Consider the following 27560-nt stretch of genomic DNA (forward strand, 5'->3'; position numbering starts at 1 on the left):
CCATGGGATTTTCCAGGTAAGAATACTGGAGTGGGTTACCGTTTCCTTCTCCAGGAGATCTTCCCGACCCAGGGATTGAACCCGGGTCTCCCGCATTGTAGGCAGATGTTTTACCGTCTGAGCCACCAGGGGAGTCTATAGAAGTACGGTTAGCTTAAAAAATACACTTAAGTCTCTTCCCCAAAATTAATTTTGGTTAGCATAATGGAAATGTCTAGACTTTTGGAGCATCTCCAAACAGGAAAAGGGAAGGAGGAACAGACAACTCTAAACTAAAGGGTGACAAGCGGTGGGGGGGAATAAGGAAAGGAAACCAAGAATGAAACGTGGGAAGAATTCTTGGCAGCATAAAGCCTCAAGACTGCACCCACACACCTTCATCTGCAACTCTATAGATTCTCTAGACAGGTGGCTCCCAGTTTATTAAAATATTACAACGTAGGGCAGATCCTCAACTACAAAAACGGTTTGCCCCCTGAGTCAGTCTTGCCAGCTGGCAACTCAGTTATTGGTGCTATAAACAAAGATGGGTATGTCCTCACTCATCGTTCCTCCTCCAGCCCTCGCCCTTTGCTTGTTTTTGCAATACTCCGAGTGCTGATCTCTGTCTCCCCCTGGTGGCAACCGTTTAGGGACAAGCAGGCGCCCTGGCAAGGCAGGAGGGAACACGCCTGTAATAAAGATCGCGGCCAAGGAGCGGGGCGGCGGGAACCTCCTCTGGCTTTTGCAGCTTCTGCATACTGTACAAGTCTGGCCTTCCCAGAAAACAGTTTCCCAAACGTGGCGCTCACTCCAGCTTAGTTCTGTTTTTCTCTGTCCAGCTTTATTCAGGTCTTACCGGTTGGGAGTCCTATTTTGTTGTGACTTTCAGGTTTTAGGGAGTAACTTCCACGCATTTGGAAGCGAGGAGGCGCAGGAGAGTCCAGACGGTAAAAGGATTGTAGACATCAGCAACCCCCTCCTCACCCCGCCCCCCACCCGCCGTTATTCTGAAGAAATGAGGGAAGAGGGAAACCAGACTGTTCCCTCAAGTCCCAAATATTTCTCCCCGTCCCCCGCTCCACCTTAGGTTTCCTCTGCTCTCGCCGTGTTTCATATATTGATCTGTTACTTTACCACTGCTTAGAGAAGGTTGCAGATCGTCCCGAAGTCCGTCTCACTGCCCCCAACCCTTAAGCGGCCGAGAGTGGGCAGTCCAGAAGCGAGGATTCGGCTCATCTGCTGTCGGGCATAGTGAAGGCGGGACCTCCGCGGACTCGGAGGGCGAGATGAGGATCAACGGTAAATGGGAAAGGGGTGGGCTCATGACGCGGGATTTAGGAACAGGCGTGGGTGTGAAGAGGCGGAGGTAAAACACAAACCGCTTGCCAAGCCGGCCAGCGGTTTGTTCTACTAGACGGTTGGGGTCTGTGTCTGATGCCCCCAAGCACGCTAGGCTGCCCAGCGGCTCCGCCGAGCCCGAAGCCGAGAGCGAGTGAAGGATCGCGGAGTGTCCTCAGCTCGGGCTGAGGGGGCAGGGAAGCCCAAAGCAGGGTGCGCCACTTCCTCAGCAGCCTCAGCTTTGCGGGCCTGTTCCCTCGCGGCTCCGCACTGAGATCCGCCTCTTCTCTGCCTCCCCCTTTCCGCGAACTGCCTCCGCCTCCTTCCTCTGCCTCCACCCTCAATCCCCAGCCCTGTTTGTCTAGAGCTGGGCTAGGTGCCCTGGGTCGGCCGGGGCTCTGGATGTGGGTGCCAGACGATTCCACGGCGCCTCTCAAGATGGACAGCCGCTACACCAGCTCCGCGGGCCTCGGGGATTTAAACCAGCTGAGCGCGGCCATCCCGGCCACGCGCGTGGAGGTGTCCGTGTCTTGCAGGTGAGAAGGCGCCCTTCCCCTCCGCCCTTTGTCCTCACACCTACTGGGTCGGTAGCGTTTGGCGAGGTTACGCCGAGGCTCCGCGAGGGTGAGAAGTTGCGCCCTGAGTGGGAAATAGCTCAGCTGTGGGTCTCGAGTCACCGCCGGGTCGAGTGGCAGAGCGAAGAGCCAGAACCAGGAGCGAGTGGTGGGCTCTGGGACTGAGACTTCATTTCTTTTAGGGGCAATGTTGTAAAAGTTGGCGGGGCTGTGACTCAGCGGCGGGAACCCCTGGCCGCCGCCCACTTGACGAGCCCTTTTTCACGTCCCAAACTCGAGCCGCGGGGTTGGATGATGACAGGAAGGGCACAGCATTGCCAAAAGCTTGTGACCAATGCGCGCAGCGGCCCGGGACTCCCTCCGCTAGGCTCTGCAAACCCGAGGTTGGCACAGTTGGCTCCGAACCAGGCAGCTTCCTCCGCACCCACTTCCCGGAGCCATCCAGCTTGCTTCCCCGCCTCCTCGCCCCCGCCGCCCCCGGGGGAGCCTTTTTGCCTTTGACCTACTACGTAGAGATTTCGACCGCAGCCTTACCTCAACTGTGGGAAGTCACGACTTTCTGCCTGCAAGTGGATACATTTGAGTGCCCGTAAAAACCTACACTCTTGCTGTACATTTCAAACTCCTTTGGCTGACGTTCTTTGGGTCACTTTCCTTGTAAATAAAGTAGCATAATTGCTATATCGCAGATGATTTTAAGATGATAACACTAACTGGTGCCCACTCCCATATTTGCAGACTTTGATCTTTCTCAGTGGAAAACTACTAACCTGTACACTTTCTTGTTTTTAAAGCCCTCAAATCCTTTCCTTCCTTTTTTTAAGGAAAAAAACAAAAAAACAGGAAGAAATCTTGACTATATCTAATAAACATGGTTAAGTCTCGATGTAAATAAGCCCCTAGGCTTAAAATACTATCAATCTAGTGATATTTAATTTTGCACTGTCACAAGACTACACCCGAAAGCCAGAAGAATGATTTAAGGCTGACTTCAGACCATTAAACACTAATGCTGATAGTAAATGATGCCTGAGATTTCTGTCTGTTGAACAAGTGAAACTGTATGGAAAATTCTTCTTAAACATTAATTTCTAGATCTTTTTCTCTTTTCTGAAGCTGGCTTTGGATGCTAGAGGGAGGTTATCAGTATTTAACAGGTAATGCATAGCCTGAAGTCCTACAATAACAGCCTTTTCTAAAGTTGTTATTTTCTCCTGAAATCCTGTAAATCTGAATGGCATGTGGCCTGTATGAGGAATGAAGATAAATGTTAGCTCTAAATTTCCCATAAACTTTTTAGGGGTTGTGGGGATATTAGCTAGTATTCCTGCCAATAAGGTCCATATTTAACCCGTCCCCCACCCCCACCCCCACCCCCCATGATTTTTTGCTGTGGGTGTGGTGCTGGGAATCCTGGTCAATTGGCTTTAATCCAGTTTCCTTCAACTTGCTACCTCTGAAACTGGAGATCCCCTTGTTTCACCCCCCCCCCCTTTTTTTTTTTATACCATTGATTTCATGTATTGTTTTTAATTTTTAATGTTCAAAAAGAACAGTTCTGAAAGAGAACCAAAGTACTGGTAGTACTTATATTGTTGATAATTGAATCCTGTGATGATAGATGATGGTGTCCCTGGGCCTTTGGCATAAGAGATCTGGTTATACATTCTGGCTTTATATATATTCTGATGTCTAAAATGAAGATAATTTTGGCATTTATCTTATATAGGGTATTATCAGAGTTTAATAAAATGATATCTGAAAAATACTGACACAATGTAGACATGAAAATGTTACAGTGTTAAAAATAGTAGCTATTATTATGATATTGGAAATAGTATTTATTGAATCAGTGTATTGCACATGGTTCAGCTATGGAATTCTGTAAATAGTCCTTCTCTTTTGAACTTCAATAAATTGGTTAAAGAAGACAGGGACAGAGGCAGAGCATATTTCCTAGATTGTCTGTGGGGATTTTATCTAGCAGCAAGGCACAACTGTAGGTCCTTTAGCCTTATTATAGGCAAGCAGAGCAAGGAATCACCTTGCTGTTTCATACTGAAGACTTCTGATGATTTGCTGATGACCGTTTTGATAACCTCCTTGCATTGTGACCAGTATAAGATTTTTTTAAAAGCTTTATGATGTTTGCATCTTCATTTTGAGTGAGGTGAGAAAATCAACAATTGAAGCTTGAAGTTAAATATAATTCATGGAAATCATTTAGTCTATTCACTAAGGAAGTGTTTGAGTGTCTTTTATGTTTAGCACTATGCCATGTTCCATGAGAAATGCATAAGTTCTCTAAAAAAGTAAAATCTTGTTGGGAGATAAATATAATATTGTATAACACATAATAACATAGGACTAAATCCAAAGATGAGGTTCATGAAGAAGAATGGAAGAGATCATTGTGGAACAGAGTACTTGGAATGTGCTACAAAGAGGAGATGGGGCATGAGCGGAGACAAGACAGATTGGCATGGTTAGTGTGAGACAAAGAGCGGTGGAGTTTCTGTAGTAGCTACAAAGTTGGTGTGTTAAAGTGACACGTTTTCTAGCTATATTTATGCAGAGATAAAGTTCTTACTCTTTGACTTACCTTCTACTCATTATTCAGCTCTTCTTGCATTCATTTAAAAAATTTGTTAATTTGTAAGTTTTAAGATTTTTAAATTATTGGGTTACCTAATTAAAATGTCTATAGATGAAATGACACAACCTTAGAGACATAAAATAACATTCCTGTTTTATTCTGAAAACAGATAATTATAAAATGAAGGTAAAAACAATGGGAGAAGTAATAGGCAGTAATTAACTGTTTTCCTGGAGACCTTGGTTTGTTGCACTGTTTCTCACACATTATTTTGATGATTTTGTTATTGGCATGTCATTTTGATGAGCCAATGAGAAACTGGCTTATCAAGTATAAAAGCAGGGATGCTGCCGCTGCTGCTGCTAAGTCACTTCAGTCATGTCTGACTCTGTGTGACCCCATAGACGGCAGCCCACTAGGCTCCTCTGTCCCTGGGATTCTCCAGGCAAGAATGCTGAAGTGGGTTGCCATTTCCTTCTCCAATGCATGAAAGTGAAAAGTGAAGGTGAAGTCGCTCAGTCGTGCCCAACTCTTAGCGACCCCATGGACTGCAGCCTACCAGGCTCCTCCGTCCATGGGATTTTCCAGGCAAGAGTACTGGAGTGGGGTGCCATCGCCTTCTCCAAAAGCAGGGATAGCAGTCTATATTTCTAGACTTTGTAGATTAGATATCACAAGTGAATCTTATTGAAGCAATAATCCTATAATGGTAATAAATTAATTTTAAAATCTAGTGTGGAAGGAAGAATACAAAGTGGAAAGTAATGAGTGCTTATTTTGTTCTAGGAGTTCTAAAAAGCACTTCCTGACCTGGCTTTACCTGTCTTGCCTACTCTCCCACTACTCCTCATATATAAGCTCTATGACTAAACACAGTGTCGACTTAAAAAATAGTCACAACGGGCAAGTTGAGAGTTATGTTTTATTTGGTAGGAATTTTTAGGACTTCAAGCCCAAGAGACAGCTTCTCAAGTGACTTTGAGAAAACTGATCCTCGGAGGCACAGGGAGGGGTCAGGTTATATGGAAGTTTGCACCAAGGGGAAGGTAGTCTGAACATCAAAAGATTATTGTTAATTTTGGAAAACCAGATATCTCAAGTTAAGGAATTTAGTGCTTTTCTGTGTATGGGAAGATGCAAGAGTCCAGACTTAGTGAAATTATTCCTTTCATATGCATCCCAGCTATCTGGGACAAGGTGCTCACCAGGGGGACTGGCTGATGGCTGCGGATTGTTTTTCTTGGGTACCCTCTGGGCTCAGAAATTCACATTTGGAGGGCCAGAATCACAGATTGCTGTGATATCCTTATTAGTTGATACAGCAGGAAATACTCCATTTCACAATAGCTTAACAATTATATGCTTAATATATGCAAAAGTTGGTGCCAGATAAAAGTTGACCACAGAACAGTACTAAGAGGTACAGTCTCAAAGCGTGTTCTGTTATCCTGTTGAAACAAACTTTCTTTGCATGTGTGGCTGTGCACATGATTTTCTCTGCCCTGAATGTCCCTTCCTCCATTCCCTTCTTTTCTTGATTAGCATTGTCTCCTTCTTCCAGACTTCAGATATAACATAATTTTCTATCATGATCCTCTCCCAAGCTGTATTTTGCTATATTCTCAGAGCAGCTGGAAATGGCAGCCTACTCCAGTATTCTTGCCTGGGAAATCTCGTGGGCAGAGGAGCCTGGCAGGTCTCTGTCTTCTTCTTGAGGGCAAGGTTTGTCTCCTTCATGTTTATGCATTCTGAACTTGGCACAGAATAAGTAGTCAATAAATGCTAGAAGCTGTAATTCTCTGAATGAGTCATCTGGCATGGGATAGAGGTTTGCTTGTTAAAATATAGACTCTTAGGTTCCAAATTAGATCTACTGAATGAAAATGTCTGGAACGAAGGCCCAGGAATCTGTACCTTTAGTATGTTTACCATGTGCTGGTTACACACAGTAAACTAAAAAAAAATATTGGTGGAATGAACAAATCTGTGAATAACTCAACACTGAACCTAGTAGTCAGAAATTTACATTTGCTTTGTATAGTGTCATTAGTGATTCATTCTCAACTTGTACACCCACTCCAGCAAGCTGACAAGATGTCAGGCTCTCTTGGCACTGCAGTCTTCTCAGACACCTCATTTATATATATATATACATACACACACACACACACACACACACACACACATATGTTTTAATTGGAGGATAATTGCTTTACAATGCTATGTTGGTTTCTGTTATACAACAGAGAGCATGGAATTTAGTTTCCTATATTATACAGCTGCTTCCCTCTAACGATTGTTTTACACACGGCAGTATATTTGTCAGTGCTATTCTCTCAGTTCGCCCCACTCTCTCCTTTCCCCACTGTGTCCACAAGTCTCTTCTTTACATCTGTGTTTCTATTCCTGCCATGCAGTAGGTTCATCAGTACCATTTTTCTAGATTCCACATATATGTGTTAATGTATATCTGTTTTTCTCTTCATGATTTACTTCACTCTGTACAACAGGCTGTAGTTTCATCCACCTCACTACCGCTGACTCAGATTTGTTCCTGTAATGGCTGTGTGATATTCCATTGTGTAGATGTACCACAACTTTTTTATCCATTCATCTGTTGATGGATATATAGGTTGCTTCCATGTCCTGGCTATTGTAAATAGTGCTGCTATGAACATTGGGGTACATGTATCTTTTTGAATTATGGTTTTCTCTGGGAATATGCTCAGGAGTGGGATTGCTGGGTCATATGGTAGTTTTATTCCTAGTTTTTTAAGAAATCCTTATTGTATTCCATAGTGTTTGTATCAGTTTACCTTCCTACCAGCAGTGCAGAAGGATTCCCTTTTCTTCATCCTCTCCAGCGTTTACTGTTTGTAGATTTTTTGAGGATGGCCATTCTGACTGGTAAGAGGTGATATCTCATTGTAATTTTGATTTGCATTTCTCTAATATGTGATGTTGAGCATATTTTCATCTATTTGTTGGTCATCTGTATGTTTTCTTTGTCAGACACCTCATATTGCATAAGGCTTATGGAATATCTTTGGGAACTTTTTTACCAGACTTTTTTTTTTTTTTTTTACCATTTTTCTATACATCAGGAGTTTTAATTTACTAGTTTGATGAGTTTATGTCTCTGTGACTATTGTTACTTGGTTTGGATTAACAATACTGTCAATTAAAAAAAAAAGCACATGCAACCTAAAACTTGAGAGTCAGATTTTATTCGGTGAGAGTGCTAGGACTGGAAGGTATATCTCAGGTGACCCTGGGAGACACTGGCTCGGAGGAAACAGGGGAGGAGCCAAGTATATACATGTTTGCAGGAGAGGCAGGTAATCCGAACATTAAAACATTACTGCTGATTAAGAGAAAGTTAAATCTCTCAAGAGGTTTAGAGGTTAAATCTAAAGAGCTTTAGTGATATAAAGAGATAAAGTGATCTTCTATGTATGGGAAGAGATTTAGAGATCTTCTAAATAAAGAGATTTAGTGATCTTCTAAATATGGGAAGCTGCAAGCATCCAGGCTTGTGAAATCATTTCATTCATATGTATCTATCTCTCTAAGGGCCAATTCTGCTTTCTTTATTATTCACATACTAGTTCTTTGTATACTGTAAAAGATGGTGACTGTGGCAGATGGCCACCTACCTCTCACTTCCCTCTAGCTCCTCTGTGCTTACTGGGGCGGAAGTAGCTGATGGCTTTCAAATAACTGGCTTTCTTGCACCTGAGATCAGAAGTTTTCATTTGGAAAAGACTTGTTTACTGGTAGAGCATAGAGGAGAAAACATTTCATTTCATAGCCTCTCCCCATGGTTGGAAATTCGACCATATTGGGAGATATTTCATAATCATTGCTTCATTTTGTCACATGGTGCTGGGAGACTGATCCTAGGTCAGGTGGAAATTTTTTGTTGGTAAGTCATTCTGCCTGTTAATTTCTGGATTGGGCCCACTGATCGATAATAAAAAGCTTCTCTGAATCCTCTATCTTCTAACCTAATAGGATCCAGGAGATATTTCCCTTGTTGTTTCTTCCTACACCTAGGATCATGCTATTACAGTTATTCTACATAATAAATGTGATCTGTTTCTTCAAGTTGTTTAGCTGTCATTAATTTGCCTGGGGCCTGGTTATACATCATCTAATACAAGAGACAACAATCTTATGAAATAAACATTGCAAGCAATATAGCTAATAACTTGTTAAAGTTATAAGTAGGGATTCAAACCATGAGCTTCTGAAATGAAACTGTCTTCCTAAAAGATCACCAAGGCCAGGAAGTGGATCATCTAAGGCAGCAATATAATTCTTCCTGTGAGTCATTAAATGTGTTATATTATTCATTTGGTATGAAAACATAACATTTAGTTTGATTTATAGCACCATTGCCCCCTTGAGATGTGCTAAGGATATCAAGGGTCATATGATTTTGTAATACAGCTTTTCTCCACATGCTGCTAAGTCACTTCAGTTGTGTCCGACTCTGTGCGACCCCATAGACGGCAGCCCATCAGTCTCCCCTGTCTCTGGGATTCTCCAGGCAAGAACACTGGAGTGGGTTGCCATTTCCTTCTCCAGTGAGTTAAAGTGAAAAGTGAAAGAAGTCACTTGGTCATGTCCAACTCTTAGCAACCCCATCGACTGCAGCCTACCAGGCTCCTCCATCCACAGGATTTTCCAGGCAAGAGTACTGGAATGGGGTGCCATTGCCTTCTCCATTTCTTCACATAGAGACTCAGAATTTAGTATGCTAATAGCCTAGCTGCTATCATTTAAGGTCTTTTGAGTGAATTCTGTTCATGGGGTCCTCAAGGCAAGAATACTGAAGTGGTTTGCCATTCCCTTCTCCAGTGGACCACATTCTGTCAGACCTGTCCACCATAACTGGTCCGTCTTGGGTGGCTCCACACGGCATGGCTTAGTTTCATTGAGTTAGACACGACTGTGGTCCTGCGATCAGATGGGCTAGTTTTCTGTGATTATGGCTTTAGTGTGTCTGCCCTCTGATGCCCTCTCGCAACACCTACCATCTTACTTGGGTTTCTCTTACCTTGGACGTGGGGTATCTCTTCACGGTTGCTCCAGCAAAGCACAGCTGCTGCTTCTTACCTTGGAGGAGGGGTATCTCCTCATGGTTGCCCCTCCTGACCTTAAACGTGGAGTAGCTCCTCTCAGCCTTCCTGTACCTGCGCAGCAGCCGCTCCTTGGACGTGGGGTTGCTCCTCTTGGCCATGCTTCTGCGCGGTATCTACTACTGTGGGCAGGAATCCCTTAGAAGAAATGGAGTAGCCATCATGGTCAAAAGAGTCCGAAATGCAGTACTCGGATGCAATCTCAAAAATGACAGAAAGATCTCTGTTGGTCTCCAAGGCAAACCATTCAATATCACGGTAATCCAAGCCTATGCCCCAAGCAGTAATGCTAAAGAAGCTGAAGTTGAATGGGTTCTTTGAAGACCTAGAAGACCTTTTAGAACTAACACTCAAAAAAGATGTCCTTTTCATTATAGCGGACTGGAATGCAAAAGTAGGAAGTCAAGAAACACCAGGAGTAACAGACAAATTTGGCCTTGGAGTATGGAATGAAGCAGGGTAAAGGTTAATAGAGTTTTGCCAAGAGAACGCACTGGTCATAGCAAACACCCTCTTCCAACAACACAAGAGAAGCCTCTTCACGTGGACATCACCAGATGGACAACATTGAAATCAGATTGATTATATTCTGTGCAGCCAAAGATGGAGAAACTCTATACCATCTGCAAAAACAAGACTGGGAGCTGACTGTGGCTCAGATCATGAACTCCTTATTGCCAAATTCAGACTTAAATTGAAGAAAGTAGGGAAAACCACTAGATTATTCACATATGACCTAAATCAAATCCCTTATGACTGTACAGTGGAAGTGAGAATTAGATTTAAGGGACTAGATCTGATAGAGTGCCTGATGAACTATGGACAGAGTTTCGTGACATTGTACAGGAGACAGGGATCAAGACCATCCCCATGGGAAAGAAATGCAAAAAAGCAAAATGGTTGTCTGAGGAGGTCTTACAAATAGCTGTGAAAAGAAAAGAAGTGAAAAGCAAAGGAGAAAATGAAAGATATTCCCATTTGAATGGAGAATTGCCAAGAAAAACAAGGAGAGATAAGAAAGCCTTCCTCAGTGATCAATGCAAAGAAATAGAGGAAAACAACAGAATGGGAAAGACTAGAGATCTCTTCAAGAAAATTAGAGATACCAAGGGAACACTTCTTGCAAATATGGGCTCAATAAAGGACAGAAATGGTATGGACCTAACAGAAGCAGAAGATATTAAGAAGAGGTGGCAAGAATACACAGAAGAACTGTACAAAAAGATCTTCACGACCCAGATAATCACAATGGTGTGATCACTCACCTAGAGACAGACATCCTGGAATATGAAGTCAAGTGGACCTTAGAAAGCATCACTATGAACAAAGCTAGTGGAGGTGATGGAATTCCAGTTGAGCTATTTAAAATCCTGAAAGATAATGCTGTGAAAGTGTTGCACTCAACATGCCAGCAAATTTGGAAAATTCAGCAGTGGCCACAGGACTGGAAAAGGTTAGTTTTCATTCCAATCCCAAAGAAAGGCGATGCCAAAGATTTCTCAAACTACCACATAATTGCACTCATCTCACACACTAGCAAAGTAAGCTCAAAATTCTCCAAACCAGGCTTAATCAATACATGAACTGTGAACTTCCAGATGTTCAAGCTGGTTTTAGAAAAGGCAGAGGAACCAGAGATCAAATTGCAAACATCTGCTGGATCATCAAAAAAGCAAGAGAGTTCCAGAAAAACATCTATTTCTGCTTTATGGACTATGCCAAAGCCTTTGACTGGTGTGGATAACAGTAAACTGTGGAAAATTCTGAAAGAGATGGGAATACCAGACCACCTGGCCTGCCTCTTGAGAAAGCTATATGCAGGTCAGGAAGCAACAGTTAGAATTGGACATGGAACAGACTGGTTCCAGATAGGAAAATGAGTACGTCAAGGCTGTATATTGTCACCCTGCTTATTTAACTTGTATGCAGAGTACATCATCAGAAACGCTGGGCTGGAAGAAGCATAAGCTAGAATCAAGACTGCTGGGAGAAATATAAATACACACAGATATGCAGATGACACCACCCTTAGGGCAGAGAGTGAAGAAGAACTATAAAGCCTCTTGATGAAAGTGAAGGAGGAGCATGAAAAAGTTGGTTTAAAGTTCAACATTCAGAAAACTAAGATCATGGCATCTGGTCCCATCACTTCATGGCAAATTGATGGGAAACAGTGGAAACAGTGGCTGACTTTATTTTTCTGGGCTCCAAAATCATTGCAGAGGGTGATTGCAGCCATGAAATTAAAAGACTCCTTGGAAGGAAAGTTATGACCAACCTAGATAGCATATTAAAAAGCAGAGACATTATTTTGCCAACAAAGGTCTGTCTGGTCATGGCTGTGGCTTTTCCAGTGGTCATGTATGGATGTGACAGTTGGACTGTGAAGAAGGCTGAGCACCAAAGAATTGATGCTTTTGAATTGTTGTGTTGGAGAAGACTCTTGGCAGTCCCTTGGACTGCAAGGAGTTTCAATCAGTCCATCCTAAAGTAGATCAGCCCTGGGTGTTCATTGGAAGGACTGATGCTGAAACTGAAACTCCAATACTTTGGCCACCTCATGCGAAGAGTTGACTCATTGGAAAAGACCCTGATGTTGGGAGGGATTGGGGGCAGGAGGAAAAGGGAATGACAGAGGATGAGATGGCTGGATGGCATCACCGACTTGATGGGCATGAGTTTGAGTAAACTCTGGGAGTTGGTGATGGACAGGGAGGCCTGGTGTGCTGCGATTCATGAGTTGCAAAGAGTTGGACATGACTGAGCGACTGAACTGAACTGAGTGAATTCTGTTAAGGCTTCAATGTGAGAAATAATATTTTCTCACATTGTAAAGAAGGTGCAAAAGTAGCTGCTAAGTGATCATACCAGTGAAATACAGATCTCTTGGTTCTTCAGGCTCATATTGATGGTAAATTGCTAGAGTTAGAGTTTGTATGTAAATGGCCTTGAGCCTAAGGGAATCCTAAAGTATACCCTCCTAGCCCTGTTGGCAGAAGCCAGGGTCATAAATTTGACCCACAAAGCCATTGAATCCCATTAGTTGCCAGCCAGTTTATTACTAGTCTTCTAACCCAATCTGTTCCATATCAATCACTGTCTTGAAAGACATGGTACACTGGCAGTTTTCATAAGATACCCAGCCTAATTTTCTAGCTTTATTAAGTTGATTTTCTTTGGTAAGATTTAATTGTTCTAAGCATAGGGGGGCCTTTAGGCTTAGATGACCATAGCCTACTGATAGCAGATAAAGCCATCCCATAACTGAGGAAGGGTCCCTCCTAAAAGTCTAGAGTTTACTTTTTTTTTTTTTAAGTAGAATTTAGCCTGTTGTTCTGACTGAACTAGAATAACCTTAAGGGAAAATTCATATTTATGGCCAGGTTTAGAATAAGTGTGTTTGACTGGGAAAGTAAGTGATTCCCATCTAGTGATGGTAGCCCAAACAGAAAACTGTAATTCCTTTCTCCTAAAATAAACTTTCTAAGAGCCATCCAATCAGAACTTTGGTGGGGAGAAACCCACCGAGGTAAACCAGAGGTAGTGGATGCACTAATTGACCACAACCCAACAATTTGATTGATTTCTAAAATTTGCATAAGATTGTGCCAATGATAGAAAAAAAAAAAGCATTTGATTTATGTGCAAGAGTCCAAGAGAACAAGAAGAAAACATTATGAACAATCATACAGGTCAGGTTCAGGATCTCACTTCGGTTGTCTACTTCTGATGTCTTCTTCTCGTCCTGGCGTTGGTCTTTCCCTGTTAGCAGAGCACTGCTTTAAGGTGAGTTTGAAAGCCCGCAGTTCTGTTTATATGCCAGTCTCATGCAGGAGCCCTTTTTAGGTGAGAATTATGAAGTCAAGAGGCAATTCCCTGTCTCCCAGGCTCGAGTTCTAACATTCCCACTGAATAAAACTTAACTCTCAACTTTTAGGTTGCCCATATGTTTTTAGTTAGCAATACCTTCCTCAATAAAGTGTTAGAAATATACTTTTCAATGGCATGCTGCAACTGGCTTAAATGGGATTGAAATCGGAATTTATATGCTGCTAGTTAAACAAAATGACTGTAAAAATGTAAGTTATATAAGCATAAAGTTAAATAGATTACAGTAAAACAAAGTTAAGGCATACTCAAAAGTTATTACTTTCTATTTTAGTAACTACATTTTGTTAGACATCTAGACTCTTTGCTATCATCTATGCTCTATTTTTTAATCTGTGGGTTGAGAATATTATGCATTCATGTGCTTCTGCTCATCTCATTTCAACCCATGTTCAGTGACATCACATTTGGTAGCTTGAAATTGACCATAGTGGGAATATTTATATTAAGGAAAGTGACAAACACTGTAAATCAGAGTTTGATTTATTGTTTTGTTGTTGTCTACACATAAGACCTTCTGTGGGAATCAATTGGTTCTACAGAATTTATAAGAAAAGTATTATATGTATTATTATTTGTAAATTGTGTGCTCATCTACACATACTTTATATCAATAAAATTTATGTAAATTATGTACACACAGCACATACATGCATTTAGCTTTTTTGGGGAAAACCTGTGGTTAAAGATATTTGCACATCACTGTTTATAGGCCTTTTATAAAAGATACAGCATATAAAAGGGAAAATTATTGCTGTTGTTAGATTGTCACTATTAGAGATGGTGATATCAAGTTTGGCTCTGTCTCTGGTTTTACTCTTTACTATAAGTGGGGTTGTGTGGTCTTTTATAATCTATGAAAGTTTTGGCAGCATGCAAGTATATTGTGAGTGAAATAAGAAGATGATTGAAATTTTGTATACTTTTTCCTTTCTTCTCCTTTTCATGTGGTCCTTTCTTCTTTACTTTGAATCCTTATTCTTCTTTACTTTGAAGTTTTTGTTTCTCCATCTACTAGTGGAATGTACTTTGCAAATTTATGTGTTACAGTTCCAACTCATTTAGTGATTCATTGACCACTGGGGGAAGCAAGTTGAGATTTGAAGAGACAGAATTTGATTGGTCCAGTGAGAAATGGTCTAGTTTGAAACAGATACTGATACTGTTTTGAAATCTTTGGTGGAAGAGAATCAAAGTGCTCAAACACAATTGGCAACTCCACCCCAGTCCACATTGGTTTATTTCTTAGACACACTTTACCATTCTTTTGTCAGACAAAATGTTTGATGTTAGCATGTAAGTAGTGTTTCAAATGATGCTGATAAATTATAAAGTTACTGTGAGCTAGGAAATTAAGTCACAGTGTGGGAGTTGCCTAGGTATATCTTAGTAGAGAAAAACTTTGCTCATGTTCTATCAGTAGTTTGGTCCACCCTGCATGTATGTATGTATATATACACACACATATATATATATTTATATTAATGCTAATATATATATGCTAATATATATGCTATATATATAAAATATTATATATGTATAATATATATATTAGCATTAATATACAAACAGCCTTGTGATGTTGAGAATGTGCATCTAGAAGCAATTCACAAAGCAGGGCCCCATGAGAGAGGATGCCAAAGCTGTGCTTTTTTAGGTATGCTGTTTGTGGCATAGCAGTCAGAAACCTGAATTCCTTACTTGATTTTATTCAAGTCAGAGAAGAAAAACAGTTCCTCTCAAAGAGGTTTTATTCATTTGTTAGCCTATTTTATAACAAGAGCCAGTCTGCTCACTCTTGAGGAGATGGGTGTGGAACTAGACCACATCAGCCTCTTTGTTTCTCAATTTCTTCATTTGTAGAGTGGAGATAACAATAGTCCCTGCCTCTTATATTCGTTTTGAGGGTTACATAAGCTAATAAAGCTTCATGATTAAAATAATGTTTCTCATGTAATTTCAAATAGATATAAGAACAAAATAAAATCACCCAGTATTTCATCAAGCTATATCCGTTTAGTTCATTTCTCTCTGTTAGGAGGTGAAGATATTGAGTAATAGCCTCCGAACTGAGAAGAAATTTTGTCTATACGTTACTGTGGGTAACGTATAGACAGGAAAGATGGGGTGGACAGAAGATCCAGAGGAATTGACAATGCCCTCTGCACTGCCAAAAGGGATACAGGGGGTTATAAAGGGGCCAAAGGTAAAAATAGAATCTGACTACCAAATGAGAAGCATATCCACAGTCTAGACCTGGGGGCACCCACCCAGCTTAACCATCTCAGCAAAAGGCACTCTTCCAGCTTTCATTTTAAAATGAAGGCAAGGGTAAAAGGGAACTCAGTCTGGCTTGAGTGCATTAGTTTGTGAGTTAGGCTAAATCTCAGTCAGGTGGAAACGACTGCAGACCTAAAATGGGGCTGACAAGGGGGAGCCAGTATGGTTCAGCTACACACTCCACCCCCACCATCTATATGGCCCACACTATCTTAATCCACCATTCTTCCAAGAATACTCTATCTAGAGCCAGATAGGAGTTTACCTGCCGTCCCCACACATTGTCCCCATATTATAAGGTTGAAAGACAACGACCCCTGACATTACTTCAGCAAAGGACATTGGAAGCAATCTATACACCTGTAAGTCAGAGCAGTTGTGGATGTCAGCATAGGTGGTGGCCCTGGACAAGAATGTAATAGTGGAGGTATGTGGCACTAATCCTAGAAGGAAAACGCTAAAGATAATAAGTGTTTTAAAGCTTGTGCTTGCCTTAGTTGTTCAACCATGTCTGACTCTTTGCAACCCCACCAGGCTCCTTTATTCATGGGATTCTCCAGGCAAAAATACTGGAATAGATAGTCATTCCCCTCTTCAGGGGATCTTCCTGATCCAGAACCTGGGCCTTCTGCATTGCAGGCAGATTCTTTATTGTTTGAGCCGCTGGGGAAGTCCTTTTAAAGGTAGCAAGAAAGACAAATCTTCAGTCAGGAACTATTCTGTAGTTTGTTCTCCATGAGCCAGGATCAGCCTGGGCTTTGGCGCTTTTCCCACAGGACAATAGCAGACATTTTGTTCCTTTACATTAGAACCAGGCAGGGAGATATTATATGTGGGGGCTTTAGTAGGGGCCCATAAAAGAAGCCCTATTTCAGTCTCCCATTTGATTTCTGTGTGGGAGATCACCTTGGTTATTCTGGGCCTTCACTTAGATAGAAAGATTGACAAATTGCTGTGTCAGGGCCTAGCCTAGCCCTTGTCCCCAAGGTAAAAGGATGCCAAACCCCTGTGAGGGGTATACTATCACATCTCCAATCTAAAATAATCTCCCCAGGTAGGAGGTTCTGTGGCACTCCTAGGATAAAACCTGCATCCCCATGGATAGGTCTCATTCCTTCTTCTGACACTTGAAATTTTAAGGATCTAGTTGGTAGAATAAGTATAGTCAGCCTCTCAGAAGCAGACATGTGGCCTGCTGTTGTTCAGTGTTTAACAGCCAGATGGCCTCTAATAGTAGCCAAGATAGACTCTTAAAGACTCATCTGGAGAAAGCTTCTTCAGTGTCTCTTTCAGTTCTTTCTACCAGCCCGGCATCTTTTGGGTTATATGGCAGGTGGAAGGTCTATAAAACCTCATGGGCTTCAGCCCATTCCTTTACGTCATGCACAGTGATATGGGTCCCTTGGTTGCTATCTATATAAATGGGGACCCAGTACATACTTTCTAACTTGGTCAAGCCCCTAATAGTGGCTTTTTGATTTGCTCTTTTACTGGGAACCTCTTGTATCAGTCAGGTCTCTATATCTGCACAGATCAATCACACTTGCGTCCTTCTGATAAAGGCCAGGGATTGATATAGTCCACTTATCATCTGGTCACTGGGCTAGTGGCTAATCTGATGTGACCAGGAATATGTCTCAAGGGATGTCACCACAAGCTACAGTGGGGCAGTCCCTGTCAAATGCCTGCCCGTCAGTGTATTTGATGTACAGGTGTAACCTCTTGGCTATCTTCCAGGTGGTTTTGGGGCCTCAGTGTCTGTCGGTTTTCAGTGATGCACATGCCATATCCAAGGAAGTCTTTAAGTCTTCCAGGAGAACAGCTCCTGCCTTGGCTAAGGTGTCTGCCTTGTGGTTCCCAGGCAGTGGAGTTGGAGAATATACAGAGGTGTGTCTTGCCTTGATGGCAGCAGTGGGTTGTGTGCACACATCCCATATGTCCCTCCATAGGTCAGCTCCCCACAGGGGGCTGTCCCAAGACTGTCTAACTTTCCCGATGCGTTGTGGCATCCACATGGTCACCCCCTTCACACAGCCCACCTGTCTGTGGTTGGGTAGAAGGGCATAGTTTCATGAGTTACCGCAGTCCTTGCTACCCTCAGTTTAGCCCATTGACTGCTGTGCTTAATGTCTTCTTCAAACCAAGTGACACTGAAATCCAGAACTGCTGAAGTGGGCCACATGCGGGTATTACCTTGACTGCTGACACTGTGAAACATGTTTCAGGATGCAGGGAGTCCTAATTCTCTTTTTGACTTGACGGAGAAGAGGAGAGATGGGTGGAGAGAGATTGGAGGGGCCATATCAGGATGCATGTAAGACACTGGCCCAAAGACAGAATGTAATTCCATAGACGGCAGACTTGAAATGTGCACATTACCTTGTTGCAGGCACAGTTACTTTTCGGTTTAAGGAGCATGTTCTTGATCCATTTACTTACTGGCAGTAAAGTATGAACATACACTAGTAAGTCGATGGTGAAGCCTGTTTGCTGCAGAGCCAGGACAGCTATCAGGAGCTGTTTTCCAATAGCATTTTACTTCACTTGGGGTCCCTTCCACAACTGAGACTAAAATCCTAGTGGTATGCGTTTCCATTCCTGCCTTTCCCACTGACCCTAGCCAAAACCTTCTAGGTACAAGCTTACATCTAATTCTCAGGCAGCGTTCCATATACATATGCCCAGAGCTTGAACTTGTTTTACCACAATTTTGCCCTTTTCAAAGGCTTCCTGGTGGTGGATGCCCTGACCCCATTTTTGTTCCTTTCTAACCAGAGAGTACTATGTGAAGAGAATGCCGCTCAGTTGTGCCCAGCTATTTGCGACCCCATGGACTATACAACCCATGGAATTTTCCAGGCCAGAATACTGGAGTGGGTAGCCTTTCCTTTCTCCAGGGGATCTTCCCAAACCAGGGATCGAACCTAGGTCTCCTGCAATGCAAGTGGATTCTTTCTGAGCCACGAGGGAAGCCCAAGAATACTGGAGTGGGTAGCCTATCCCTACTCCAGTGGGTCTTCCTGACCCAGGAATTGAACCATAGTCTCCTGCACTGCAGGTGGATTCTTTACCAACTGAGCTATGAGGGAAGCCCAGAGAGCACTGTATGAGCCAAATTATTTGTGCCAAATACAGTATGAAAGGATCACATTCCAATGATCCCAGAAAGGATTGTAATTCCTTGACTGGCTGGTGTGGCTAAGGCTTGGATTTTATTGATAACCAAGGCTGGGATAACTTTTGTCTTACCTGACCAAATAACTCCCTAAAGCTTTACTTACTACCTGGGTCCCTGGATCTTGTCAGTATTTACTTCCCATCTTTGGTTCTGTAAATGTGTCTATAAAGAGGCAGCAGTTTGGGAGAGAAGAGACAAGTCATCACAGGTTAACATAGTGTCATCAATCTAATGAAATAATTCCAACTCAGGGTGGGACATTCACCACATTTCTAGGTCCTGACTGAGCAAACTATAACAAATGACATGACTGTAAATAACCCTGAGGCAATGCCTGAAAGGTTCATTGCCTCCCCTCCCAGATGAAGACAAATTGATCTTGAAAGCTAGCACCCAAAAGAATGTTGAAAAAAGGGATTACACAGGTCAAGCACACAACGGCAAGTTTTCAGTGCAGAAAAGAGCTGTTGTAAGACAGCAGCAGTATTGGAGACCTCCACATGAATGAAACAACACTGGTCAAGAATCAGCAGTTTGAACCCTGTATGGAACAGGGTTCAGGATTGAGAAAGGAGTACAACAAGGCTGTTTATTGTCACCCTGTTTATTTAACTTTTGTGCTGAATACATCATGTGAAATACCAGGCTGGAAGAGTTAGAAGCTGGAAATAAGATTGTCAGGAGAAATATCAGCAAGCTCAGGTATGCATCTGATACCACTCTAAGGCAGAAATCGAGGAGGAACTAAAGAGCCTCTTGTTGAGAGTGAAGGAGAAGAGTGAAAAAGCTGACTTAAAACTCAATATTAAACTAAGATCATGGCATCTGTTCCCATCACTTCATGGCAAATAAAAGGGGAAAAGATGGTGGCAGTGATAGATTTCCTCTCCTTGGGCTCTAAAATCACTGCAGGAGGTGACGGCAGCCATGAAATCAGATGATTAGTTCTTGGCTGGAAAGCTATGACAAACCAAGACAGTGTGTTAAAAAGCAGAGACATCACTTTGTTGACAAAGGTCCATATGGTCAAGGTTGTGGTCTTTCCAGTAGTCATGTACAGTTGTGAGAGCTGGACAATAAAGAAGGCAGAGCACTGAAGAACTGATGCTTTTGAACTGTGGTGCTAAAGAAGACTCTTCAGAGTCCTTTGGAGAGAGAAGAGATCAAATCAGTCAATCTTAAAGGAAATCAACTCTGAATAAACTTTGAAAGGACTGATGCTGAAGCTGAAACTCCAATACTTTGGCCATCTGATACAAAGAACTGTCTTATTGGAAAAGACCCTGGTGCTAGGAAAGATTGAGAGTAGGAGGAGAAGGGGATGACAGAGGATGAGGTGGTTGTATGGCATCACTGACTCGATGGACATGAGTTTGAGCAAGCTCTGGGAGTTGGTGATGGACAGTGAGGCCTGGCCTGCTGCAGTCCATGGGGTTGCAAAGAGTGGGACATGACTGAGTGACTGAACTGAACTGAACTGAAGGTATCCTCAGCTATGGTGTCTACTGCACTAAGGTTTTTTGTTTCTGCTCAGTAAATCAATCAATAATTAATCAATTCCACTTGGAGCCTCTAGTCACTTCCCACCACACAAAGTAGAGGGCAACATTGTCCCAAGTCCTGGTTACTCTGCAGGTAGGGAATCTGCTCTGGGGTTCTATATCCAGTGATGGGACTCTGGGACACATTGCCGCACATTCATGGTCAGTAGACACAGGAGTGAACTGTCTTTTGTTATGGCTTTCTTCAAAGATAACAGGACTGAATTATGTGGCTTATCAGTGTCTTCTTTGGAGTCCTTGCTACTAATAATCCTACCAAATTTGTTTCCATGTCAGCTGCATTGGTCCTTTCTCTGTTTTTTCTCCATCCTTTGCTTGTTTCACCTTTATTTCTTTGTTTGATTTTCTGTTTCCCTGGTGGTGGACTCTCTCTGTTTCACTGAAATCTGCTATAATTGCAGCTATCAGAGCTACTGCTTTACTAACCATTGGTGCTGATAATAAGGTGCCACACCAAACCCCAGGAGCAAGACTGTAAGATGCAATCCTTCATGTGTGTGTGCTTAGTCGCTCAGTCATGTCTGATTCTTTGCGACCCCGTGGACTGTAGCCCACCAGGCTCCGCTTACCATAGGGATTCTCCAGGCAAGAATACTGGAGTGAGTTTCCATGCCCTCCTCCAGGGGATCTTCCCAACCCAGGTATCAAACCCAGGTCTCTTACATTGCACGCAGATTCTTTATCATCTGAGCCACCAAGGAAGTCCAAGAATATTGGAATGGGTAGCCTATTCCTTCTCCAGGGGATCTTCCTGACCCAGGAATTGAACCAGGGTTTCCTGCATTGCTGGTGGATTCTTTACCAGCTGACCTACCAAAGAAGCCTGAAATCCTTCATACCTGCTATAGATAGCTATCTATCTGGCCCCTAAGGTTTTCTGCATATATAGCATGTCTCATTCCTGATTCTCTAATGAAGTCATAATTCTTCTATTGGGGTTTTACCTGAGTCCTAATTTAAGTAACCAATTCAGCTACCCATCCTCAGTTAGTCTCGTTCCTGCAGCATATGACCTTTATCTCAGGACTGGCTACTCTTTCACTGAGGCTATTTGGACATCTCTAGGTCATTTAGTATGATATTGTCTCCATCCTTGTCCCATAAGCAGTTGCCATGCAGCTACTCCTTGCCTGGTCTCTTTTTGAACCTAATGTCAACTCAGCTACTTCTGCAGAGGAGTATTTCCTCATAGTTATCTTTTGGCTAGTTATTATCTCTTCTTGATTCACAAGTTACCTTAGTCTTTGTTTAAATGAGGGAGTGAACCCGTAGGTCATTTTTTCTTCAACACTTTTATCTTCCTACTCAGAGGAATCATTATACCTTGGATCCACTGTTTGGGATTCTGGTCTTCCTGTGTTCACTTTCTTGGTAACAGGTGCTGTATATGTGCTTAGTTGCTCAGTGGTGTCCAACTCTTGGTGACCCCATGGACTGTAGCCTGCCAGGCTCCTCTGTCCATGGGATTCTCCAGGCAAGAATACTGGAGTGGGTAACCATTCCCTTCTCCAGGGGATCTTCCTGACCCAGGGGTTGAGTCTGGGTCTCCTGCATTTCAGGAGGATTCCTTACCATCTGAGCCACCAGGGAAGCCCAAATAGAGATGCTACCCTTGCATTTTTAGCACGGCTTCCAGGTGTTCTTGTTGTTATACCTTTTCGGCTAGTAGATCCCAACTAGACGAATAAGCCACTTGTAGATCTTATTCTCATGCCAGAGCTTCTTTAGATTTTTCTAGTTCCTATCTGAGCTGGAGCTCATTTTCTCTATCAGTCTCAGGACCCAAAGCAGAGGGCATAACATACCTACTTTCACACCTTAGTTTCTTTGTCCCTTTTGTTTTGGTTAGAATGTCTAGTAACTCTTTTGGTGTTTTCAGGGTGTCCTCAAACTCATGTGCCTATCTGGAGCATTCCAAACTTGGCAAGATCTCACTACATGGAAGAGGTTGGCCATCCTGGGATTTCCACCACTGACAATGGACTTTCCCTCGAAACAGTTTCTTTACCCATGCCTGTTTCATTTTTGGTCTCTGGCTGGCTTGCCAGTTGTTGGGAGGCTGAGATATTGAATAATATTTCCCAAAATGAGAAGAAACTTTGAGACCAAAAAACAAAGCAGGCAACTCCATAAAGTTCAGTGGATAGAAGGGAAGGGAGTAGGCCTAGGGGCTTAAGATGGAGCTGACAAAATGTAGCCAGTGTGGTTCAACCACATATTATCATTTATAGTATCACATTTCTACTCTCTCCCTCTCTATGTGTAATTATGTGTATGTTCACACACATTGTATAGTGGGATTATACTATAATTGTATATAATTTATCTTTTGCACTTTTCTATTAATTTTATGTCATGAAGATGTTATTAGTTTTTTTGCAAATACAACCGTCTATATATACCTGTGCTGTAGTCTGTTATTTGGGTATACTGTATTTATTTAACTTATCTCTTATTTTCCAAAAGTTACTGTTCAAAATATTCTTCAGATGAGCATTCTTAGTTATAAACACATGAGTACATTCTTTTTTTCTAGGGAATAATTTTCTAGAGCTGAAGCTATTGATACGCTATCTTCTCAGGGGGATTTTAATAGCTTATTTTGGTTATTTCTCCCTGTTCCTCTTTAAATAAAGAGAGCCAAGTATAAACTTCTTGCTGTACCCTTCTAAATGCTTTCATTCCCATGAGTAAGTTGCACTTAAAGATTAGTGAGAATTTGGGGCAGCAGAGTGAAACAGCAAGAAAATGGATTTAGGGGTCAGAAGGTGTCTTTAAATCTCATTTTTATCACTTTTTGTAATGTTATTTGGGATAACATTTCAACTTCTGAAATTTTATTTCCTGATCAGTAAAACTGAAATGCTTAAAAACCAAATTAGTAGGATTATTGGGGAAGTAAATGAAATAAAGTCTATAAAATGCCTAGCACTTTATAGTCACTAAAAGGAACTCAGTAACTGTTAGTCTTATCTCAGTTTCTTATCAGTATATTGCCATGTGGATACCGGCAATAGGGCTTCCCTAGTGGCTGAGACAGTAAAGAATCTGCCCGCAATGTGGGAGACCTGGGTTTAATCCCTGGGTCAGGAAGATGCCCCTGGAGAAGGGAATGGCAACCCACTCCAGTATTCTTGCCTGGAGAATTTCATTGACAGAGGAACCTGGCAAGCTACAGTCCATAGGGTCGCAAAGAGTCAGGCACAACTGAGTGACTTTCACTAGTGTATTTTTCATTTCAGTTATTGCATTCTTTATCTCTGGTTGGTTGTCTTTGTATTTTCTAATTCTTTGTTGAAAATCTCTAACTTCTTGCTCTATGCCTCTACTCTCGAGTTTTTCAAACATTTTTATGATCATTACTCTGAACTCTTTCTCAGGTAGATTGACTTATTTCCACTTCACTTAGTTATTATTCTAAAATTTTATCTTGTTTCTTCATCTGGACTTTTTCCCTCTGCTACCCATTTTGTCTAAGTTGTTATTTTTATTTTTTTGTCTGTGGTATGTTAGTTTTTTTCTTGACCCTGAAGAAGTGGCCCTCTCTAGGAGACATCCAATGTATCCCAGTGATCTACTCTTTTATTGCCCAAGTTATATGTTCTAGGGAGAATGCTGCATAAGTTCTTCTGTTATGGCAGGCTATTAGGGAAATTAGATGGAGGTGGTCTTGTTCAGGCTTCAAAAACAAAGAAAGCAAAGCAGGCCTCTGACCTTGCTTCTGACCTGCCTGGATACTGCCCTGACTTGAGTGCCTGCTGTGAGTACAAGCGACATGGCACCATAGAGAAGATAGGGGAAGGATCTTGAGATTGTTGAGACCCTGGAGGGGGTCTGGCCAAGCATTCAAGGCTTAACAACACTCCAAGATTTACAAAGCAAAGCAAACAGCATTAACATGAAACCAGAGCTGCAATTTGCTCACAAGTTAATGAGGATATCATTTTGAGGCCTGAGATTATAAATGAGAATCCTTAAACTGCAATTTTGAGGTCTCACCTGTGGAGTGGATGTGTTGCCCAGCACCTTTTCCCAATTAGAATTCCAGATTGCTGTGACACAGGGATTTCCCAGTGATATTTGAGTTCTAGGTGTTGGTCAGATAACTGCTTATACTCATACGGGTCCCAGTGCAAGTGAGATTTTGTGTTTGCCCTTTAAAAGTGAGATCTCTGTTCTCCCATTCCTATGGGACTAATGAAATAAAAGCCCTAGGACCTTCATAGACAAATGCACTGGGAGCTCATTTTCCTAGTTCTGGAGCCCCACACCAGGCGCTCAGAACTCTCACTCCTTTGCGAGATCCCCTGCATGTAATTATTCTCCAGTTTGTGGATTGTGCACCCATGGGGTACGGCATTTGATTATATCACAAGTCTGCCCCTCATACCTATCTCCCTGTAGTTCCTTCTTTATGTCTTTAGCTCTAGAAAATCTTTTCTGCTAGGCTCCAGTCTTTTTTTCTTCTTTTTTTAAATCAATGTCTGTTTTACAGATAGTTGTGATTTTGGTGTGCTTGTGAGAGATTGAACTCAGGGTCTTTCTACTTCACTGTCTTGGTCACTCTCCCCTTTGATTTTAGCTTGATTTTTCATTTAAAAAGTATGTCTATAGTATCTGTATTTTGGGATTTAAGGGTGGAGGTGCTTCCTATCAGAATTTAGGTGTTGGTGACTGAAGAGAAACCACAAAGCTGGGAGAAATCATTATAGCAGGTGATTATCAATACTAGCACAAAGGGGTGTATGGAATTCTTTTGTGTTTTTTCCATCATCTCTTGGTGAGACTATGGGGAGAACATTTCAAATGAGTGACAAATTTTGACAATTTGAGTTTTATTTTCCAAGTATTGAGTCTTACCGTTTTTCACTGCTGAGTTACCTAGTGGAAGATATGAGAAATTAGGTAAGGAGGGGACTATTTAACTAGAAACCAAAAGGCAGGGTGAGATGAAAGCTAAAGACTAGAGAAAGGTGATGGTGTGGGCAAATGAAAAGTGTAGGAATATTAATTGAATTATTCTTCAGAATTCAATGTAAATAAAATAATTACTTAGATTTTGAAAATGTCACTACATTATTATGACTGAGTTGTGACATGAGTTTGTAAAGTGAGTATTTTCTACTTTGCTAATTAGCAGCTCTCTTTCTTTGTGTCTATATATGTGTGTGTATATATATATACACACACATACACAATATATATATATTTATAATATTTGTGTAATAAGTACAGATTTTATTTTCTTGGGCTCAAAAATAACTTTGGATGGTGATTGCAGCCATAAAATTAAAAGATGCTTGCTCCTTGGAAGAAAAGCTATAAGAAACTTAGTGTGTTGGAAAGCAGAGACATCACTTTGCCAACAGAGGTCCGTCTGATCAAATCTATGATTTTTCCAGTTGTCATGTATGGATGTCAGAGTTGGACCCTAAAGAAGGCTGAGCGCCGAACTATTGGGTCATTCGTACTATGGCTCTGGAGAAGACCCTTTAGAGTCCTTTGGACCGCAAAGAGATAAAATCAGTCAATCCTAAAGGAAATCAGCCCTGAATATTTATTGGGAGCACTGATGATGAAGCCCCAATACTTTGTCCACCTGATGCATAGCCGACTCCTTGGAAAAGACCCTGATGCTGGGAAAGATTGAGGGCAGGAAGAGAAGGAGGCAACAGAGAATGAGATGGTTGGATGGCATCATTGACTTAATGGACATGAGTTTGAGCAAGCTCTGGGAGATAGTGAAGGACAGGGAAGTGTGGTGTGCTCCAGGCCATAGGATCACAAAGAGTCAGACACGACTGAAAGATTGAGCAACAACATATATAATAAATAACAAGTGATGAATTAGTTTTGTTAAGGTGGTGGTGGTGGTTTAGTTGCTCAGTCATATCCAACTCTTGTGACCCCATGGATGGTAGCCCGCCAGACTCCTCTGTCTATGGGATTTATCAGGCAAGAATACTGCATGGGTTTCCATTTTCTTCTCCAGTTTTATTAAGAATGATCTTAAATGTTATTAGAGAATGTAATGAGCCAGATATGTTTATAATTGTCATAACTGGTTAAAAACAATACATTTCTCAGCCTTAGCATAATAGTGATTTTAGAATCATTTTGAGAAATTTGCTCCTCAATGTGAGTTACTCTATGAGCATTCTTACAAACTTTTTTTTAATCTAAATGAACTCCCATAAAGGGAGTATCATATTATTTATGGTTTTCTGGGCAATTGAAAGCTCAATTGTTACTCTTTAATGTCTTCTGTCAGTTTTCACGTTTCTCTGCTATAAAGTAAAGAATATAAAAGCCAGAGAGAGCTAGTAGAGTGAGACCTACCGAGACTGATACTTCAGAATGGTATCAGAATAATACATTTATTTGCTAAGCACTTCTCAATGACCTACAGCTATTTTGTACGTAGCTTATTTTCTGACTTTCCTTGATATCTCAACTTTCAAATTAATCCTGAAAGCAGAAATATTAAGAAAATTGATTGCAATTGATTTTTATGCTGGTAGTTTCATCTAATGGGTTTTGGTAGGCATTGGGAGACAATACATCATCATTAAGTTATTAGTGAAAACTTTTCTTAATGGTAAGTTCAGTTAGTGAATTGAAAAATATATTTGGGAACTTTCTTTGACTTACCAGTGGTTAGGACTATGCCCTCTCAATGGAGTGGGCATTGGATCAACCCCTGGTCGAGGAGCTAAAATCCAGTAGACCTCACAGCATGGACAAAAATTAACTAAATAAAGTACAAAGTCACACAATATATTTTTAAAAATAAGAATATATTTGTAGTGAAGCTTGAAATATGCTTTTAGCTAAAAGATTGATTTTCAACTTGATATTTGCATCATGGGGTTCTCAAGGCAAGGATGCTGAAGTGGTTTACCATTCCCTTCTAATTGGGAAAGGAGTACATCAAGGCTGTATATTGTGACCCTGCTTATTTAGCTTGTATGCAGAATACATCATGCAAAATGCCAGACTGGATGAAGCACAAGCTGG

At 41.7% G+C, this 27560-nt stretch overlaps 1 protein-coding gene across 2 annotated transcripts in view; it reads left to right on the forward strand.

Moving 5' to 3' along the window:
• The first annotated feature begins 998 nt into the window (after window positions 1-998).
• CPNE8 (copine 8) overlaps window positions 999-27560 on the forward strand; it is a 261900-nt gene continuing 235338 nt past the window's right edge. Inside the window, exons 1-2 of one of the 2 annotated variants that reach the window (XM_070454590.1) lie at window positions 999-1281; window positions 1672-1856. In XM_070454590.1, the coding sequence (XP_070310691.1) occupies window positions 1723-1856 (134 nt within the window). In that variant the 5' untranslated portion in view covers window positions 999-1281; window positions 1672-1722. Of the gene's footprint in view, window positions 1857-27560 lie in introns of both variants that reach the window. The other variant, XM_070454589.1, reaches the window with a different exon arrangement.

The sequence above is a fragment of the Odocoileus virginianus genome, chromosome 24 (assembly GCF_023699985.2).
Source record: "Odocoileus virginianus isolate 20LAN1187 ecotype Illinois chromosome 24, Ovbor_1.2, whole genome shotgun sequence".
In the NCBI taxonomy this organism is placed as follows: Eukaryota; Metazoa; Chordata; class Mammalia; order Artiodactyla; family Cervidae; genus Odocoileus; species Odocoileus virginianus.